The sequence below is a fragment of the Sphaerodactylus townsendi genome, linkage group LG12, assembly GCF_021028975.2.
Source record: "Sphaerodactylus townsendi isolate TG3544 linkage group LG12, MPM_Stown_v2.3, whole genome shotgun sequence".
Classification (NCBI taxonomy): Eukaryota; Metazoa; Chordata; class Lepidosauria; order Squamata; family Sphaerodactylidae; genus Sphaerodactylus; species Sphaerodactylus townsendi.
The window spans coordinates 27,452,899-27,472,906 of NC_059436.1; the positions used below are offsets into that span (position 1 = coordinate 27,452,899).

General features: G+C 45.2%; 1 protein-coding gene across 3 annotated transcripts; it reads right to left on the reverse strand.

Moving 5' to 3' along the window:
- Nucleotides 1–13,111: 13,111 nt before the first annotated feature.
- Nucleotides 13,112–19,604, reverse strand: LOC125441739 (neuropeptide Y receptor type 4-2-like). 3 transcript variants are annotated; one of them, XM_048512595.1, is made up of 2 exons: nucleotides 19,351–19,604; nucleotides 13,112–16,377 (listed from the first exon to the last, which is right to left on the reverse strand). In XM_048512595.1, the coding sequence occupies exon 2, from the start codon at nucleotides 16,250–16,252 to the stop codon at nucleotides 15,158–15,160; it is 1,095 nt and encodes a 364-aa protein (XP_048368552.1). In that variant the 5' UTR covers nucleotides 16,253–16,377; nucleotides 19,351–19,604; the 3' UTR covers nucleotides 13,112–15,157. The 3 variants fall into 3 exon arrangements, with proteins under 3 accessions (XP_048368552.1, XP_048368554.1, XP_048368553.1); XM_048512597.1 differs by lacking the exon at nucleotides 19,351–19,604 and adding an exon at nucleotides 19,197–19,307; XM_048512596.1 differs by lacking the exon at nucleotides 19,351–19,604 and adding an exon at nucleotides 18,148–18,400.
- Nucleotides 19,605–20,008: the final 404 nt, after the last annotated feature.

Here is a 20,008-nt window from a genome sequence, read left to right on the forward strand (position 1 = left end):
CCTGGACAAGGAGGGTAGTGCATGAGAATTCAATGCTCTGTCCACTCCGCATCCACCTGTCCCATCACTAGCAGCAGCTGAGTTAGTCATTTGAAAGAGAAAAGAGATGCCCTTTAAAGAGCATAATCTTTCCCTTTAGTATACTAATAACAAATCAGTGAGCTCAGTTTCAAAAACTCCTTCTCCCTTCCCTGCACAGCCCCAAATCAAATTGAGGCTGTGCAGGCCTGCACTTTGCATTTTATGGAACAAGTGTGATCTTCTCCCCTGTTTGAGCCCTAAGTTAGGCAAATTACCCAAAGCTGTGTACACAAATATGTACCTTAGGCTACATGTAGTGGGAAATAGAAATAAGATTGGGAGTGAAGGGCAGTTCAGGCTATGAACTGTGCATAGATGGTGTCTTCTCATCCCGTGATCTTACGGAGAAGATTTTATATTTGTTGCAAATTTGGTGATTGTGATTCCACAGCAAGGTCACCATTGAAATATGCAGGTATGCAAGCAGCGTATAGAGCTTTCAGAATGCAGCTTTTCTTAGTAGAGAATTTGGGTTACCTTGACACCAAATTGTGGAGTATTTTTTTGGCAGGTTATACGTACCACTCGATTTGCTGTCCTTGACAAAGCTGACATCTTGGATAAGTAGTTCTTCTCGTTTTCTATCTCTGCATAAAAATAGGAACAGCAATGCCTGAGAAACTTGATAGTATACATTCTCAAATAATATGCTGGGGCATGCTTTGTGTGCTGCTGTGAGATCTTGCTAGGAGTCCTTGAAAAATAAGCAACTTAAATAACTAGATGCTTCTGTAAGTCCAAAGGACCTTGCCAGAGTTTCTCCAACGTCAACGTGATGTAATAATTAGAACAGAGGGCTGAACCTGGTTTTGAAACCCAACCTTGTCATGATTGTCATTGAATGATGGTTGGTTGCAATTCTTAGCCTAATCTTCCTCATAACATTGAGAATAAGTGGTGGTGGTGGTGGTGGTGGTGGTGGTGGTGGTAGTGGTGGAAGGGAACCTGAACTCCTTGGAAGAAGTGCAGGATCAAAATTACAATTGCAAGAACATAAGAATAGCTCTACTAGATCCGACCAGTGGTCAATGTAGCCAAGCATCCGGTCTTTTACAGGTACGCAGAAGGGCCAACAACAGGGTATAGAGGGTGGGGCTTTCTCCTGAAGTTGCCTTCTGGCACAGGTATTCAGAGGTTTATTGCTTCTGAATGGAAGGTACCTTTTAGTCACCAAGCCTAGTAGCCACTGATATACCTGTCTTCCATGAATCTTTCTAATCCCCTTAGCCTGTGACCTTCAGTATATCCTCTAGCACTGAATTCTACATTTTAGTAATTCATTAAGTAAAGAAATCTTTCCTTTTGTTAATCCTGAATCTACCGTCCATAATTTTCATTGTTTGCCCCTAAGTTCTTGCATTTTGGGAGATGGGGAAAAGTTCTCCCTGTCCCCTATGTCTACCCCATGCATAATTTTATAAACCCTTACCTCCCATCTTAGTTGTCACATTTCTAAATTGAAAAATCATGACTCATTAGTCTTATAGTCCAACCTTTTATTCATCTTGATTTCCCTCTTCTGTACTTTTCCCCAGCTCTGAAATGTCCTTTTTTGAGATACATTGACCAGAATTGCATGCAGTGTTCCAAATGAGACCATAACATAGTAAACAGCTTAATCAGCTCAGAGGCACAGAGGAATTATTTGCTTTCAGAGAAGGCAATATGAATAATAGCTCAGTCTCTTTCTAATAAGAAAGCATGCCCAGGGCAGTGACTTATAGAATGCTTAGCTACCAAGAAGTTAAGATATGCTGCATCTGCAATAATTGGGAGTCTGCCCTTCTTTGGCAGAAGGGAACACAGAGCATGATTAGAGAGCAGGTCTTGATGGCAGCCAATCTAAGGCTGATTCCGCATGGGTCAAAACAAGCAGTGTGAAAACGGTGTGAAAATGGTGTAAAGGGGTTTAAAACGGTGTAAAAGGGTTTATACTGTTTTCACACCATTTTTACACCGTTGTTTTTGGCCCATGTGGAATCAGTCTAATTCAAGGGCAGTTATGATGAAGTCATAGACAATTCCTGGTGATTTGGGGGCATTACCAGAGGAGGGTGAAGTCTGGGGAGAAAAGAGAACTTGGCAGAGATGTGATGCCTTAGGGCCCTTCTGCACATGCAGAATAATGCGCTTTCAATCCACTTTCACAATTGTTTGCAAGTGGATTTTGCTATTCCACACAGTAAAATCCAGCTGCAAAGTGCATTGAAAGTGGATTGAAAATGCATTATTCTGCATGTGGGGAAGGGGCCATAGAATCTACCCTTTGAAGCTGGAAAATAATCTGGATGTTGGTTGTGATTCTGGGAGAATTCTAGGTGCTACCGGGAGACTGGAAATCGTGTGAAGTTATCACAGTTTCTTTGCATCATGCAAAGCACCTGCTGTTCATGCTTAATGATATCAGAGCAAAAGCTTAAATGTAACATCGAAATTGGGAACATGAACTGTGACTTGGAAAGGCCAGTCCGGGGTTTAGTTATGATCAGTTATTATAGCTGCCTTTAAAAACAACAACAACAACAAACCTGTTTCTTGCTCTTGTGATTTAACTGGGTTTGCCAACAATATTTTGCCCTTTCCATAGAGGCTCAATGGGATATTTACCAGGTGATGTTGTTCATCTCCATGTCATGAAAAGCATCACTTGCCCATTTCTCAAACTCAGCTTCCGTTAAAAAGAAGAGGCAATTATTTTCTCTAAGCTGTTGGCAACCCTAGGTTTAATAGCAGGTTTCTCTTTCATGCAGCCCAGCACTTACTTCTTTATGCAATTTAAACTCCCGCTAAAGGCATAGGAGTAGGCCAGGTTTCTTGTTTTCTGGTCCTCTGGCATTCCTCCCCATGAGTCTTCCTAGACTTCAGAATGCTATGGAACAGAGTTGCCATTGTGCTGAAATTTGGTCCTGACCCTTTGGATTTGTTTTTGGGTTTTTTTGTTTGGAATGGTCTCAATATGACTCTTCAGGAAATTAGCTCCTTCCCACCCACCCCCCTTTCTTTCCTCCTTCCTAGGTCAGCTGGTGTCCTGAGGAACATGCCTCCTCTCAGGGAAAGAATGTTGAGGTGACACAGCTGAAGTAGCAAAAGACTTCCTGACGTCAAATGCTGGCTCTTGTGCCTCATCAGGTCCGGGATATGTGTCAGCAGTGACAAAAACAAAGCTGCTTTGCCCTCCATACACACAAGGCACCTGCTTCACCCACATCACATCCTGTGGTCTTCAGAAGCCAGAACAGCTGGATGGAAGGAAGTACCTACTGGACCAAAGTCATGATTGTGCACTGCAGGCAAGGATGTGACTCACTGAGGGAGGCCAAAGAATACTTCTCAATCTCTGAACAAAACTGGAAACTTGGCATACTAAGGTAATATCGACAAGTGCTGCAGATATAAAGAAGCCTTGCCCTGGATTCTCACTATGATGCCATGCAGTGTTCATCTGAAAAAAAAAAATCCAGAGACAGTTTTTGTAGAGATTTAAACTTTCTGTCTTTGTTTTCCTTGGGATATATGAGGTGCCAGTTCTTTGAAAAAATTAAATAAGAGATACGCTGTGTTCCTAACTTCTCTATAATGAGTCAAACCACTTTGCTCAGTGTAGTCTACTGCAGGGGTTCTCCTTTCTTGTTGAGCCTGTGAGTTCTTCTGGAATTTGGAGAAAGGACAGTGGTTGCCATCTAAGATGGCTTCCGATGGGGACGCTAAACCTCCTCCATACATATGTTACAAATAAAGCTTAACTTAAATGAATCTTTCATAGCAGGTATCAAAACATTTTGTTTTTGCAGAAGACCAAGAAAACTTTTCAAAAATTAGGATTGCCAGAATTACTGGGGGGGGGGGGAATCAACTGCCCCATTGATAGACGCTTTGATGGGATTTTATTTACTAAGAGATATTATTTGCCTTCTTGTCATGAAAAGCTTCAACAGCCCATCCTGACAGTATTATAAATATGATCCTACCATATAATGAATGCACTAACATGCCACGTTATGCTTTATTTCAGCTCTATTTCAGATTTCTACAATCCAAATCCTATTGCATTATTTATTGTATTTGCTATCCTGTTGAGTGTATTGACTTACACTGTTTGATCCATCTGAAGTTTCAGTGAGAATGGTGTACTATAAATTATGTAAATAAAAAATAAGCATCAACTGCCTGTTGTCACCCATCAAACCTCTGCTACAGGGACAGAACATTTTACCCCAGGTTTGCTGGGCTGAAACAAATCAATAAGTGACCCTGCTTATGATCAGAGGTGGCCCACCCACTAAATTGCTCTAGGCAATTACCAGTGGGCAATTACCAGATGGCCCTAGAGGCAATTACCAGTGGGTGGGGCTGGGCCCCAATACTTCTGTCTAGGTTGCAGGCCTCTGGGCCCAGTGCTTCTGCTTAGGTTGCCTACCAGCTAGCTGGTGACTCAAGTGGTATGTGCATGCCCACCATCTTGCCTGCAATGTGGAGCATATGTACACCTGTCGATTGGCCAGTTGTAGTACATGGGGCATATGTGCACACCCTACGTATAGTGCTGAAACCCAGTCCTGCTTACCATCTGCAAATCGTTTTCGGAATAGAAATTCTCATAGTGAGAACCCAGTGGTCATCAATAAGCCTCTTACAAGGCCAAATTAGATGTCAGATCCATGTCATCCAATGTGATTTGTGTGCCCATTCTGGTTACATAATAAATGGGGCAGGTGTGTTTATTCCTTCAGTAAACAGCAAAAACGACCTGTGAGAGCAGGAGTGCTGAGCTCAATCGCCTCCTGCACCTTCCTTCTCCATTGCTAGTTGCTGGAGGTGCTCTTTCTGCCTTCAGTTCTGAAAAGAGAGCCTGAAGCAACATATTATTAAGGCATAGAGATGGGAGACGTCAGTGCTCTTCTCTCATGTATTCCTTTCACTTTTAAGTGTGATGTCACCTCTTTTGCTTTCTACCGTGAACAAAGCAGCACATGAAAAGATGCAGGCACATGCCATTATCACATCTAGATTGGCTTTCATTTGTTATAGCAGAATAGGCGCAGTTCTGACTTTTAAGGAAGTTCCAGTACAAAGCAAGCTGATCAAACAAAGCAATCTTCACCCCAGATTACCTTTTCCCAGTTGTTGTCTGTTATTTGTTCCTTCCTATCCTTGAAGTCCATAACATCTCTCAGATTCATACAAGTGATCTATCCAGCAGTGGAGATGGCTGAGTAATACTAAGCCAGTCACTCTCTCAGCCAATGCTACTTCAACCTACTTTTAAAGATCACATGTAAGGATCACAAGAAAGAGGGGGAAACAATGTTGTAAGCTTCTTTGGATCCAGATTGGCAATAAAAGTGTGGTATTAATAAAAAATAAAAAATATGCAGATGACCTCTTAGTGTGGTTCTTAGTGTGTTTATTGGTCCAATGAGAAAGCACAACAATTTTGTCTATGGTAAAATATCCTGTCCTAAAGCCTGCTTATTTCTTGAAAGGGAGGTCATTAGCCCCAGCCCAATTGGGGAAGCAAGGATTTGGCATCTCACTTTGCAAGGATTTTTATTAGGCTAACAAGCCTGCAATTACTGGGCTGTTTCCTGGCACCTGTCTTGAAGCTGGGAATAATAATACTAATATTTTAGCCAGCTGGGTTTTGCCTCATAGTAAAAACAGCATGGAATAATTTGGCAATTGCCATTTCAAATTGCTTGGAATAATTCAGAGTGGAGATAGACAGCCTTTGCCAGCCATGGTTGTGTTGTTTTGTTTTGCCTATGTCTCTGTGGAGAGAAATTCTAGGGATAATGCTATAGGAAGGAATTTCACAGCACCTTAAAGAACAAACTGAAGCTGAAACCAGGCAAGACAGAAGAAACGCTTGTTGGAAAAGCTGACATTCTGGAGGGGCTGAATGAATCCACGTGCTAAATAAAGTGACACTGGATTTTTCAGTGCAGGTCAAGAATTTGGGGATAATCATGAACCCTGCCTTGCTATTTGAACAGCAGGATGGCATGGTGACCAGGCCTGACCTGGATAGCCCAGATTAGCTGATCTCTTCAGAGTTCAGAAGCTAAGCAGGGTTGACTTGGGATTTGTATTTGTATGGGAGGCCTCCAAGGAATACCAGGGTTGTGACCCTGGGCAAGGCAATGGCAAACCATCTCCAAACGTCTCTTGCCTTGAAATCCCCACCAGGGGTCACCATAAGGCAGCTGTGACTAGATGGCAAAACAAAACTGGTGCCCAAGAACACCTTCTATTACAGTAGCTGCATCTGATTTGCTAACTCATTACCTTAGCTGGTCTGGTTATGTTGATCTGTGCTTCTGTAATATTGTGGTTGGATTACCGCAATGTGCTCTATGTGGAGCTGCCCTTGGAAACAACCCAGAAACTCCAACTGGTCAAGGATGTGACAACCTGACTATTGTCAGGTGCTAACTGCCAGAAACACATTTTGCCCTTTTTGAAACAGCTACATTGGCTTACCAGTCTGTTTCCAAGTTTAATTCAAGGGGCTGGTTATGACATTTAAAGACCTTCATGAAAGATGGAACCTACATATTTGAAGGTCTGGCTCCTTCCATATGTCCCCGTGCTTCAGCTATGGTCAGTGGTGGGATCCAAAAATTTCAGTAACAGGTTCCCTCACCAGCCCCCGCTCAGCAAAGGGGGCAGAGACGTACCTAGGCAAACCTGAGCCCTGGGCAAAACCTGAGTTGGATGCCCCCCCATGGGCAGCCACCCCACCACGACCCCAACATTTTTTTTGCACCAGGTCATTTCTAAATCATCATCACATTATAGAAAATGCCCCAACTCACAAATCTGAACACAGCAATGGTGAAACACACAGGTTCTTTGATAGAGACTGGTGAGATAAAAGGTACGAAAGGATGAGAATCAATGAATTGCAGTACCTGAAAGGGATTAACCCAGTTCAGGGAGTTACATTATTAGTCGCAATTGCCATATGGAACCTTCACGTTCAAAGGCAGTATGCCTCTCAGGGAGGCAAGGGCATGGAGATGGAAAAGCGGACCCAATTAGTAACCCCCTCTCGGCACACACAAATAATTAGTAACCCACTCTCGGGAACTGGTGAGAACCTGCTGGATCCCACCTCTGGCTATGGTCATCAGGCAGCAATCTGTTGGCTATCCTACTCCTTAGGGTGGCCCATCTGACATTGAGACTTCCTTGGTGGTCCCCCATCCAAGTACTAACCCTTCTTAGCTTCTGAGATCTGGCACAAGCCTGGACCATCCAGGCTAGATGCTTGTAGTGAAATCTGATGTATGTGTTTATGTATATAAATATGTACACATGTTCACTCATTGACAACAGACATAGATCAGAAACAAGTGACAGTGAAAGAGGTAACATTTCTATGCAAAACCCAAAGGAATATGAGATAAGCGCAGTGACCATTCAAATAAGAGGATAATTGAGAATCATGGAATCGTTACTTGTTCTCACTTCTCCAAATCCTGACAGATTCCAAAGGCAGGGCTACCCAGGTTTGATTCCTTTTAGATAGAGGACATTGGAGACTTAAGGCGGAGTCATAATGTTTGCTTTATCTCAAACCAAAAGCTGTAAGCAGAGGCAGCCATGTCCACAACATCACATCAAACCCCCAGAAATCCTTTATCTCAAGCTGTTATCTCCTTGCAGCAAAACTCACATCTCTGTTTCTGTTTCTCTTTTTCAAGCTGCTAATCTGCTGAGTGTTACCCATGCTGTGGTAACCTTAGACTCTTTCTTGAAGATGTGAATTCAGGAAACACCCATAACTGCTCATTATGATTAAGGTGTGGGTGTTTTGTGACCTCCCATTACCTGTTGAAGTTAAGACCCATTGAGAATCAACTTTTGCTGTCAGATGGAGGAAGATGGAGCCCAGAGATCCTTGGGAAATTTCTTGCTAATAAGGTGATTCTCCTGCCCACCTTGATTGATTGGTGGAATGAGGAGATAACCTGAGTGATCAAAACCATCCTCCACAATGTCCTTTCCCACCAAGCCCATTCAGCTCCCAGTTTATTAATGGACTTGGGACAATGAAAGGAGTTGGTAGATGTCAAGAGCACAAATGGAAGAAACTTGCAGTGACTTTAATGAAACAGCATCTACAGCACACGGTTATACTAGTTCTCTTGTAACAATGAGAGTGAACAGTGTCTTCTCTTCCTCTGCCAGTATACCTGTGCAAAGACATCTAAAAGACCTACAGCAGGCAGCCCAAGGGCTTTGAAATTTGGTTCTGGGTGATGATGCCTGTCTTGTTCAGTTGTGATCTTCTTCTGAAACGTTTTGCTCACATTCACAACAACCTGGATTTTATTGTTACAGATCAATTTCAGAATGTCACGGGAGTGCAGTAGGTTAACTCCAGTTTAGGAAATCCTTGGAGATTAGGGGGCAGTGTCTGTGCAGGGTGGGGGTTGGGGAGGGGAGAGGGAGCTCAACATGGATGTGATGAACTAGACTTTGCGCTCCAGAGGTGCCATTTCTTTCAGGGGAACTGTTCTCTGCAGTGTCGAGATCTTTTGTTATTCTGGGAGAATTCAAGGCCTCACCTTAATGCTGACAACACTAGAGTGCAGTCTTACCCTACCATTTCTGTGCTCATTCTGTGTACAGGGAAGTGTTTCCAGGTGTCCAGAGCTGGCAAAGGAACACCCACTGGTGCTTCCTGAACCCCTGCCATTGCTCAGTCAAGTTGGGGGAGAAATGGGGGGAACTGGGATCAGCTACGAACCCAGAAGTGGTGTTGACACATTGCACAGCACTCGAGGAATGACCCTGTTCTCTATAATTTTTGCCATAGAGTTTCAGGGAAGCCCGAGAACATTATATGATAGGGTGATGTCACTTTCAGTTATGAAGCTGGAAACGCCATATCTCGGCCACTCAGTCTCCTGCTGGTTGGGCTGATAAACTTTGGCTGGCAAATATAATACCGGGGACCAAGTGGAACGGAACACTAGCCCTACCCTGTCCATAAACAACTGGGATGCTAGCCCTGTCCCCTACCTATTCTTTTTCACTTCACAAACTCTCAGTGTCCTATGCACATAGAAACTCTATACCTGTAGACTCTGTGTTCATGATTGGGAACATTTGTAAAGTTGCATTCTTGATCCCCAGAGAGGATGCTTTCTTCCACCTATCAGTCACCAGAGGTTGATACTGCAGTTCTCTATTCAGCTTCAGTGCTGGGGGAGAAGAGCCCTTTCAGATCTCTGAGCCCTGAGTGTACACAATTCATGAGAGTGTGGTAGCCTAAGTCCCATTCTTTTGAGCTGTTGTTTCTAAGCTGTACCTCCCTGATAGGCCTCACCAAGGGCAGAAACAGGTCAAAGAACAAAATTGCAGCATATTTTATTTTCTTTCCTAATTGGCTAAAAAAAATAACATACAATACAGCCAGTTGTATGCCATCCCCCACCCTCGGGGATATAATTTCACAACAGTTATAATAGTTAAAAGCAAAAAGACAAAAACAGAAGAAAAGTCTGTTTTATTCGTAGAGTCTGTTTATGCACTGTAGAAAGGGTGTATCTACACTAAGAGTTCAAATTGCTTTAAGCATTATAACTGTCCGAGGGACCCTGGAAACTGTAGTTCTCGGCAGGGGGTAGGATTGGGGGTTTCTCTTCACCCCTACCAAAGCTGCAAATACTGGCATAAATGGTTATAGATCATAACATAGATAGATTGTTTACAAGGGGAGTGAAAAGTGCTGTGAAGTCACAGTTGACTTAGGGCAACTCCGTAGGGTTTCCAAGGCAAGAGCTGTACAGAGACGGTTTGCCATTGCCTGCCCTTCTTTGAGCTGAGAGAGTTCTTGGAGAACTGTAACTGGCCCAAGGTCACCCAAGAGGGCTTCATGTGGGGGAGTGGGGAATTGAATCCAGTTCTCGGACTAGAGTCTGCTGGTCTTAACCACTACACCATTCTGGCTCTCTCTTGCCTATAAAAGTTACTGAAGAGGGAAGAAATCATTTTACTAAAGGATGGCAATGTTTTCTAGCAAAAAGGGGAAAAAAAGAAAAGAGTTCCTATGAGAATATCTGGTATTAAGACTCTTGTGCCTGCCCTGAACAAACCAGCAGGTAGTCGGAAGCACAAACTTCTAACAGAAACGGCATAAGGCTTATCAAAACAATAAGTGCGATCACCTTACAGCAGTTGCAATAGCCCTGACTAACTTGATCTCATCAGTTTGGAAGCTAAGCAGAGTCAGCCAGTCCTTGAATGGGAGTCCATCAAGGAAGACTGGAATCGCTGTGCAGAGGAAGGCTAACTACGATTGCCAGGATTCTTTAGGAGGAAGCTGTGACAATTGAGCAGATATAAAACCAATGTATGTTCACAGCATTGATAAGCTAGAAGAATTCTGAGTGAGTCCTATTCGGGAAAGGGCTGCGTTGTGCTGATTACTTATATCTTGCACTGGTGGCAGTGATGTAGGTATAAATTTTTTGTGGGGTGGGTTCGGTGACTGAGGGCTTTCAGGCTGTTCCATTCCATGCATTGTTTCAAGCAAGCTGGACATGTAATGGGAGGGGTTTGGACCTGAGAAAACCCCGCCCCCCTTACCTACATCCCTGCATGGTAAGCTTCATTCCCACCCTGTAATCAATCTGTTGGAGTCTCATTAAAAACTCCAGCTTTTAACCTGTCTTAGCAGATCCTTATGCCAGTTTTGAAGTTAGTGTTCGCCTTAGAGGCTTAATCTCATATTCTCCATATCATGAACCACCTGGAACAGTTTTCCTTTATATAGTCAGGGTGACTGGAAAAAAGTATTCCTGAACATGGTTAGAAAGCTCTGAGTTCCTCAGTAAGCAACCACAGCTAGTCACATGCACCTGAATTTGAAACATTTTTTCCCAAAGTAGGCTCGGAGTTTTTTAAAGGTAACCACTCATCTGTATTATAAAGCAGACGTGGCAGTACATAAAACAGACTTTTGTTTTATCTTTACAAAATAGATGCATGCTTGTGCAGACAAATAAAATACAGATTTATAAATGCTATTTGCCAGAAAGTTCGTTGCTCCTAGATCTTGGAGTACAGAAGCATCCCGTTATCAAGAGATCAGGCATTATGTTACATTAAGCTGATGTTAGAAGAGTGGAAGCACACAATTAGCTTAAACCAATATCCCAGTAAGTTTGCTTTATAATTATAAATACAATCATTCATTTGGTAACGTTCATGAAAATAGAAATTAACAGGACGCAAAAATCCCTGGTATAATTTTGGTATCCCAAACATTGCAGCATCTTTGCCAGGGCCTGAGAACCTGTTAAGAAAAAGATCAGAAACTGACCAGGTGGGAGAATGAATAGCCTGAAACTGAATAAATGGAAAGTAAGTTTTAGGCATTTTAATTGAATTCACCTGTCAGTAATATTTTTCCTTATGAAACTTCTTAATCACCTTTTCAAGTTCAGAAGGTGAGGCCCAGATTTTAACTCACAGTTTTGCATTCTTGGTTTTTAAAAAAAATTCCTTCTCACTATGAATTTTCCTTCTGGAGTTAAAGTACAGAAAACCAGACTACAAAATGTGTAATGATTTTGCACAGCCTGAAACCCAATGGAAGAAAGTCCTTATCGAGACTACAAATATAATACAGCAAATTTGCAAAAGGCTCAGATGGACAAATAAGCATCAAGTTTACATTTCTAAGGCTTACAATCTCTCTAGCTGGCTCATGATCCTTCCCTTGTCTTTTAAAATAACCCTCCAAGAAAACTCCTGAACATTGCCAGCTGCAAATCTCACTTTCTTCACAGCCATTTTGTTCCTAGGCTGGCAATAGAGGATGGTAGTGGAGTAGGGTTGCCAGCCCTATGTTGGGAAATTCCTAGATATTTGGGGTGGAGTCTGGGAAGGGGAAGGACATCAGCAGGGTATTCTGCCAGAAAGCCCACCCTCTAAAGCAGCCATTTCCTCCATAGGAACTGATTTTTGTCATCTCGAGAGGAGTTGTAATTCCCAGAGATCTCCAGCCCCCACCTAGAGTTTGGCAACCTGAGGGTGAAGGAAGACAGGCAGACAGTATCTGATGGAAGGCTGAGCTTCGCCCAGGAGCCTCCAGTTGCTGGCCTTTATATTATGAGCTCACAAAAGAGCCTCTGAAATCAATTGATTCATTTTCTTCTGAAGTGTCAGGTCACAGCGGCATGCTTAGAGGCGTTCTTGCCGAATCTATATTTGCCTTTGCAATGGGGATATTTTTGTATGTGCCAATTTCATAGGAAAATAGACAGCCAGTACGCCATCTGTGATGCTTGTATCCCTCAACATGCATTTAGGATATGGCAGGCTGACAGGCACTTGTACTGTCGATTGCCTGGTTTGCTCTTTAAACGCACCAGCAGGGAGAAACTGCATTTATTCTTACTAATTAAGCAGATAGATGCCATTTTCAATTCAGCTTACTTAGGTGGGTATATAAAGCTGGCCTTTACATTTGATACTATATATGTTTGCATCTATCTTGGTTATGCCTGGCTCAAAATCAGGGATGGTCTCGTGTTCTTCAGAGGTGCTATACGTTTTCCACGTTGCATTATTCTTCGGAGCACAAGTATATTTTGTTGCACAGTCTGAGCTACTCATGAGATCTCAGGGCCCTTAATAAAGGTGGTGCCATTTAGCATCAACTGCTTCCCACAGAGCCCATGCGCTTGGGCACAGCATGATGTAGCACAAAATTCCATGACACTGAAACTCATCCATCTCCATTTCTTATAAGGCAAACTTTTTTTGCTGTTGACAATCATTTTGCCCTATTTTGATTCACATTTGAATGGACCATTAGGGGACAGATAAAATGGCACCAAGAAAAAAAAAGAGTTTGCATATGTACCCTGCTTTTCTCAACTGTAAGGAGTCTCAAAGCAGCTTACAAACTCCTTCCCTTCCTCTCCCCACAACAGCCCCCCTCCCTGATGTAGGTAGGGCTGAGTGTTCTCAGAGAACTGTGACAGGTCCACAGTCACCCAGTAGGCTTCATGTGGAAGAGCAGAGAGACAAATTCAATTTACCAGATTAGAGCCCACCACTCTTAACCATTATACCATGCTTGGTGTTCAGATAAAAAGGTGGCCATCCCTGTTTTGAATGATCATCTGAACGTGTTAGTGCCATTCCAAATAACCGGTACAGAACCTCAGTCCTCAACTAGATTGTATAGTGTAAGTGTTCACGTGAATAGTCCTTTTAAAATGGTGCTTCTTGCGTACAAAAAAATGTTGGAAATTATATCCTACTCACCTTTCCCAAGTGATGTACGTTAAATGGGTATTGTTAATCAAACCATTATTAAATCGAGACAATACTATTATAGTCAAATCCCTCAAGACTAGATACATGACATGACATTCCTAATTCAGTATTCCTATTAGATGGGCTAGTTTTCATGGAAATTCAGGAGCTAAACCCACTGGAACAATCAGTACATCTTTGTCCAATAACAGTTTTGGTTTGGCTGATTGAAATGACATTGTAGCCAGCTTTTGAGTGGCACAGAACATTTTGTCAGCCAAAGAACAGAACATCTGCTGAAATACAGCCTGCACTTAACATCACATTTATGAGTTTCAAAGGATGGTAATAAATAATAATTTATTATTATGTTGTTATCCCTGTAGTATTTGGGGGGGGGGGGCATGCCATTTGAATGTTGTGCTTCCTGCACCAAAATTTCTTGGGGCCACAACTTTCACAATCTTGCTGCACTAACTAGTCAAGCATTTCATCTGAAACATTTGGAATTGCAGCTGCTATATTAAGAAGCAATTCCATCTGCGGTGTACGTGTGTGAGGACTCACTTAAGACAGGCTTTTGACAATTCTGCCTTCAGAGAACCATTTCCAAATCGACACATCTGCCAGTGAACTCCTATGTATCTACCATGGAACTCTAGTGCAAGAGCCCGTAACAGATAAATTGCAAATTATCAGTAGGTTATAGGCTGCTGAGGGTTTGCTTGTGCAGCCCCTACAAAATCCATAATAAGATCATGAGAAGGAATGTTCTTGCAAAACCAAACAGACACAGGAAGGCTCTGTCAACTCACTTGATATTCTTATATTCACGAATATTTATAACAATATTTTAGACATGAGAGATATTTCTGTTACTCAGAATGAGCTCTTACTGAAAAGTTTGCAGACGTTTACTGTGGCGCATTGGGCTGGAGCCCATGGAAGAAAGCCCCCCCCCCCCACACAAAGGATGAGGCTATTTTTATTGCTCCCCTCCCCCCACCCCCACAGCTGAACTCCCCTGCCACTCTGCTCTTAGAGGTCTCCTGTCTACCAAGAGCAGCATTTGGAGGGGGAGGGAAGTCCCCCTCTGTGCACAGAATTTGGTGGGATCCAGGCCACTGTGTCCCAGAGTATTCTGCATAGTGGATCAGACTGGGCCTCTCTGTAGACCCATCTGAAAGGGCATCACTGCTTCAAAAACACCCATAACTGTCCCATAATTGCTCCATGCAGGGGAAAGGTGGTGGGCAAGCTGCTTCTAAGGAAATTTGACCACTGTTAGTGCCTTCTCATGAAGGAGGCTCATGAAGGAGGCTCTCTGGGGCACCCTAGAATAGAGTTGGAAAACAACTTTCCTTTACAGAATACAGATGAACTATTTAAGATTTCTCAGTTTCACTGAGTGACACATCCCCCTAAATGAGTTCGTTTTCTGCACAAAATCTCAGTTACAGTCTCCATATATTTCACCTAAATTACCTAACAAGCTTCCAAAGCTCCTACGGAGGGGCGTCTTAGGACAGCAAAGACCACAACATGCAATCCTCCAATAGTCTGAGTCATCCCCTATCTCTGCCATCAGTGTCTATACTTGACCTACAGGCCATCTGACAAAAAGCAAGGTGCCCCAATTTCCGATGATCCCTGACAAGAGTAAAGCGTGGGGGTAGGAGGTGAAGGTACCACAAGATCTGAAAATGTCTTAGTAGCCGAAACATACTCTGCCTTGCCCAGGGCTGGAGAAGGAGGTTTCTTTGCTGTTTGAAGGCACTGCATGGACTCCTGGCAGTCAGGCATTGGTTCCTCCACTTTGGAGTGAGGCCTTGGAGATCTCAGTGCTGACAGTGGAGAGGGGGAAACTCTCATACTTGTCCTTCTCACTATTGCAGCTGCAGCGATACAGCAAGGCCTTGACCTCCTTCTGGAAATTGCTGTTGAGGAACCCGTAAATGATGGGATTGATGCAAGTAGAAGCCATGGCTGTGAGATGACAGAGAGAGAAGATGAAGTTGTGGTAGCACACAGAGATTTTCTCGTGGTCCCAGTCATAGAGGGCATTGAAGACCGTGAGGGGAAGCCAACAAGCGGCAAAAGCAACAACGATGCAGGCCAACATGATGTTGACCCTCTTGTGGCTAGTGGCCCGGGAGCCGTCCTTGGCCCGTTCCACCATGTCCTTGCGGCGTTGAAGACGTAAGAAGATGCGGAAATAGCAGGCCATGATCAGGATTAGAGGCAGGCAGTACTGGAAAAGGAAGAGGAAGATGGTGTAGGCCAGGCGGTGATGGTTGGATGGCCAGCTCTCGATGCAGATCATGTGGTCATCAAAGTTACCAAAGGAGAGGTTGAGGTTCTGAAAGGGTTGGGTCAGTATGTTAAAGGAGAGAAAGGGCAATGAAATGAAGCAGGCTACTACCCAGGTAAGGGCTACTGCAAGATAGGCATGGTTCGCTGCTGGCTTCCACCCGGTAGGGTTGATAATGAGCTGGTGCCTCTCCAGGGCAATCCAGACAAGGGAGAGGATGGAGACAGTGACAGAAATGCACTGGACGAAGGGGCTGGCCTTGCAGAGCACTTCTCCTAGGATCCAGCGGTCCATCAAGGTGTAAATGACAGTGATGGGCATGCAGACAAGCGACATGAGGATGTCAGAGCAGGAGAGGTTGGCAATGAAGATATTGGTGACATTCCTCATCTCCTTTTGTTGGATGATGACGCAGACTAGGCAGAGGTTCCCAATCAGCCCCACAGCTATGAGTGTGCTGTAGGCCACTATCAGGAAGGTGCCATTCCCCACAGAGTCACTGCTGCACACTTCTGTTTCCTCCAGCCGACTCAATAGCTCAGACAAGTTCAAGTACAGGAGATTCCTCAGCTGGCCCATGGCACTTTCCTCTCCTGCAAGAGTAGGAGGGCAGTTCTTCTCTGGAGTCGGCTGTGAACAATGCTGGCAGTGGCTGTATAGCTTTGCTGAACGTCCACGTTGTTGTGCTCACCCCGGAACCGGCCCTGCATCAAGGAAGAAGATGCACAGGGATTAGGAGACATTTGCAGAACTTTCTGCGCACATATATTTTATTTATTTATTTGTTCTACTTGATATACTGCCCAACCCCCGAAGGGCTCTATTGGTCTTGTGCTTAAATGATCCCACCCTATCTTAGAGGCTCGAGGTTAACTGAGAATACCGCTCTGTAAGTGGAGTTACACCTATCCGCTGATTACCATTTATGGTAAAGACACATTTTGGCTGCAATCCTGAGAACACTATCCTGACAGTAAGGCCCAGTGAAAAAAATAGGATTTGCTTCTAAGAAGAATAAGAGGAGGAGAAAGAAGAGGAGGAGGAAGAGGAGGAGGAGTTGGATTTATATCCCACCTTTCTCTCCTGTAAGGAGACTCAAGGTGGCTTACAAGCTCCTTTCCCTTCCTCTCCCCACAACAGACACCTTGTGAGGTCGGTGGGGCTGAGAGAGTTCCGAAGAACTGTGACTAGTCCAAGGTCACCGAGCAGGAATGCAGGAGTGCAGAAACACATCTGGTTCACCAGATAAGCCTCCGCCACTCAGATGGAGGAGTGGGGAATCCAACCCGCTTTTCCAGATTAGAAACCACCAGCTCTTAACCACTACGCCACGCTGGCCAGCTCCTTCATCCTGCTTAGGCTTGTTCCCTTTAAGAGCAGGTTCTTCCCCCTCAGTGAAGCACAGTCCCCATTCATTTCAATGGCTCAGTCAATTGTTCTGCTGATTTATGAACTTTTTCCAGACAAGACTATTTTTTCCCTTTTACCCAATAGAGTTGCGCTCGTTATGCATCCGTGAGAACCAGAGTGGTGTAGTGGTTAACGAGTCGGACTAGGAACCTGAGAAACCAAGGTTCAAATCCCCACTCACGCCACTGAAGCTTGCAGGGTACCTTTGGGCCAGCCACACAATCTCACCCTGATCCTGGCTAGTATATGGATGGCAAAGCGCCAAGGAACACCATGGTCGTGATTTGGAGGCAGGCAATGGCAAACCACCTCTGAACAGTCTCTGGCCTTTAACACCCTCAGGGTTGCCATCACTCAGCTGAGACTTGACAGCAAAAAAACCCCCCAGGCATCCATATTCTATAGCTCTGTAAACAGTTGCTCTCCTGTGATTAATATCTGTTGTCGTGGCTCCTGATATTAGTCCTGCACGAAGGGCTGTCATAAAAGGTATATCATGTTTTTTGCAACAATACTTAGTCACTGGTGTAGTGGTTAAGAGCAAGTGGATTCTAATCTAATCTGGAGAACCGGGTTTGATTCCCCACTCCTCCACCTGAGTGACAGAGGCTTATCTGGTGAACCAGATGTGTTTCTGCACTCCTACATTCCTACTGGGTGATTGTGGGCTAGTCACAGTTCTTCAGAACTCTCTCAGCCCCACCTATCTCGCAAGGTGTCTGTTGTGGGAAGAGGAAGGGAAAGGAGTTTGTAAGCCACCTTGAGTCTCCTTACAGGAGAGAAAGGTGGGATATAAATCCAAACTCCTTTTCTTCTCCCCACCCCATCCAACACATCAGCTGTGATGATAATACAGTTCTACTAATAGCTGATGAAGCTAAAATCTCATGATTTGTTCATTTAAAAAAAGAATCTTACAGGTGGGACTAGATTTTCTTAATAATGCAATGCAGATGCCTTCCAAATAAGTCCACAAAAGATAACATCAAAGATAACATTAGTTTGCTAGCCTGCCTGCTTTGTGAGAGGCATTCATACAGCTGCAAGGGGACTCTTTCACTTACCAGGAAAGTTCTTGCTGCCTTGGACAGGTGCTGATAGCCAGGAGCAAGCTGAACCTGGGCTTGGTAGAATCGCCAGAGGCTAGGACGTGGCTGGTAGCAGTGCTCGGCTGCTACTGGCATGGGCGGAGGTGACCAGCGAGCCTATGTGTCATCATCACTACCATAGCCCAGACCTGAATTAAGCAATCAGCACTTTAGGGACCACTCAACTCAGCCTACTCCTGGGCTGTTTGAATCCACCCCTGTATTTACTTGCAGCGCATCAGACCCCTGCAAGAAAAAACAGAATAAACTCCCTTCCTGTCTGTACCTTCTGTATCTGGTCACTTGGAGGAGTTCCTTATTCTTCATCACAGGTGAGCAGCTCTTTACAAAGCTACATACTATGGAGACATAAATGTCACAGGTAGCTACTGTGTGGTCCACTCCTCAGCAGCAAGTCGCACCAGCTCTGTCCTCTCCACAGACCTTTGCGCCTGCTGCCTTGAATGCAGTTTTGAGAGTACTTATTAATTCTAGCAGCACCGTTGCCTCCTCACCAGTGAAATACAGGATGCTCCCGAATTATTATTCTTTTAAGAGAGCGAAGTCCAACAAAATTCCCCCCTTTTCCTGCCTCCACCGTTTTTGGGAGCTTTTGCACCCCTCCCCCCCCTCCAGCACTGCAGTTCACACCCCACCCTTTGAAGCTGCAAAGGACTTTTCCTCCATCCTCTTGTAGGATGATGACTCTAGCTGCTTCGAACAGGCAAAGGAAAGGGTGAAAGGGCGCAAAGTACAATTTCGGCTTGGCACCGTCTTGTAACTGACTGGCCTTGGAGTTCACTGCTGGGCGGCAGGTTTCTTTCTCTCCACCCCATGGCCTCTACCAACCAGTGCCCAGATGGGTATGTTGCTGTGTGGCAGACCTCTTGACACGTACGTTTTCTGGAGTTGGTCTCAATTCCTCAGCTCAGCACCCGTTTTAGGACTGGAAGAAACTGGGGCACCCCCGGGGCGGGGCGGGGGGGGGGGTTGGCAACACGGAAAACGCATATTACATAACTTACAGAGATGTTGCCACAAGGGGAAAAGTGGGAATGGCACTGATCCCTCAAACGGATGGGCAGATGAGATGGATGGACGAAAGCCAGGGCTCAGGACAGGTAGATGGTGCGCACCTCCCCAAACACACACGCACGCACACACGCCCCCCCCCCTCACCTAAGATCCAGCACTGGTTCCTAGCCCAGAGCGTGACATCAGGTCCAGACCTCGCTCTCTCGTCCTCCCTGCAAGACGGATCTGCTCGGAATGCTGTTGGCGCGGCTGCTTCTCCCGCACACCTTCCCGGTGCACGTGAGCGCGTCTGCCAGGTCCGGGTCCCTCCTTCTGCTTTTTCTTCCACGCCCCCTGCAGCTCCGGATTGGGGAGAAGGGGAGAGGGGGGCAGCAGAAGAAATGCCTTCAGAATGAACAGGAAAGCCCCCCCCCCCCCTTCAGTCCTTCCCGCAGCTCCGCCCCTGGGCGGAGAGTGGGCCGGCTGGGGCTTCCACGGCGCCAGGCGCTCGGCTCCTGCAGAGGGGGGCGTTTGGCGCACGTGGGTACCGCTCCCGTCTCCCGCGACGCCAGGCGCCCGCGGGGAGCGCACGTGAAATGGAGAGGAGGGGGCGGAGTGGCTGCCTCATGCGGGGGCGGGGGCGGGGGCGCCCCAGATCCAGGCCGGCACATCGCAGTGGGCGCGCGGCGCGAATGGTGACTGGCCCCGGGTGCGCAAGTGAGCCCCTTGGTGGCCCAGGGAGGGGACATTTTTGCACCGAACAAGATGCTGCAAAATCCTCCTCGCGCTTCGCAAGGCGAGAGAGCGCAGTCTCCTTTGGAGA

Bases quoted from the DNA above. Each gene is read 5' to 3' on its own strand.
- LOC125441739 (XM_048512595.1), bottom strand. From the start codon at position 16,252: ATGGGCCAGCTGAGGAATCTCCTGTACTTGAACTTGTCTGAGCTATTG.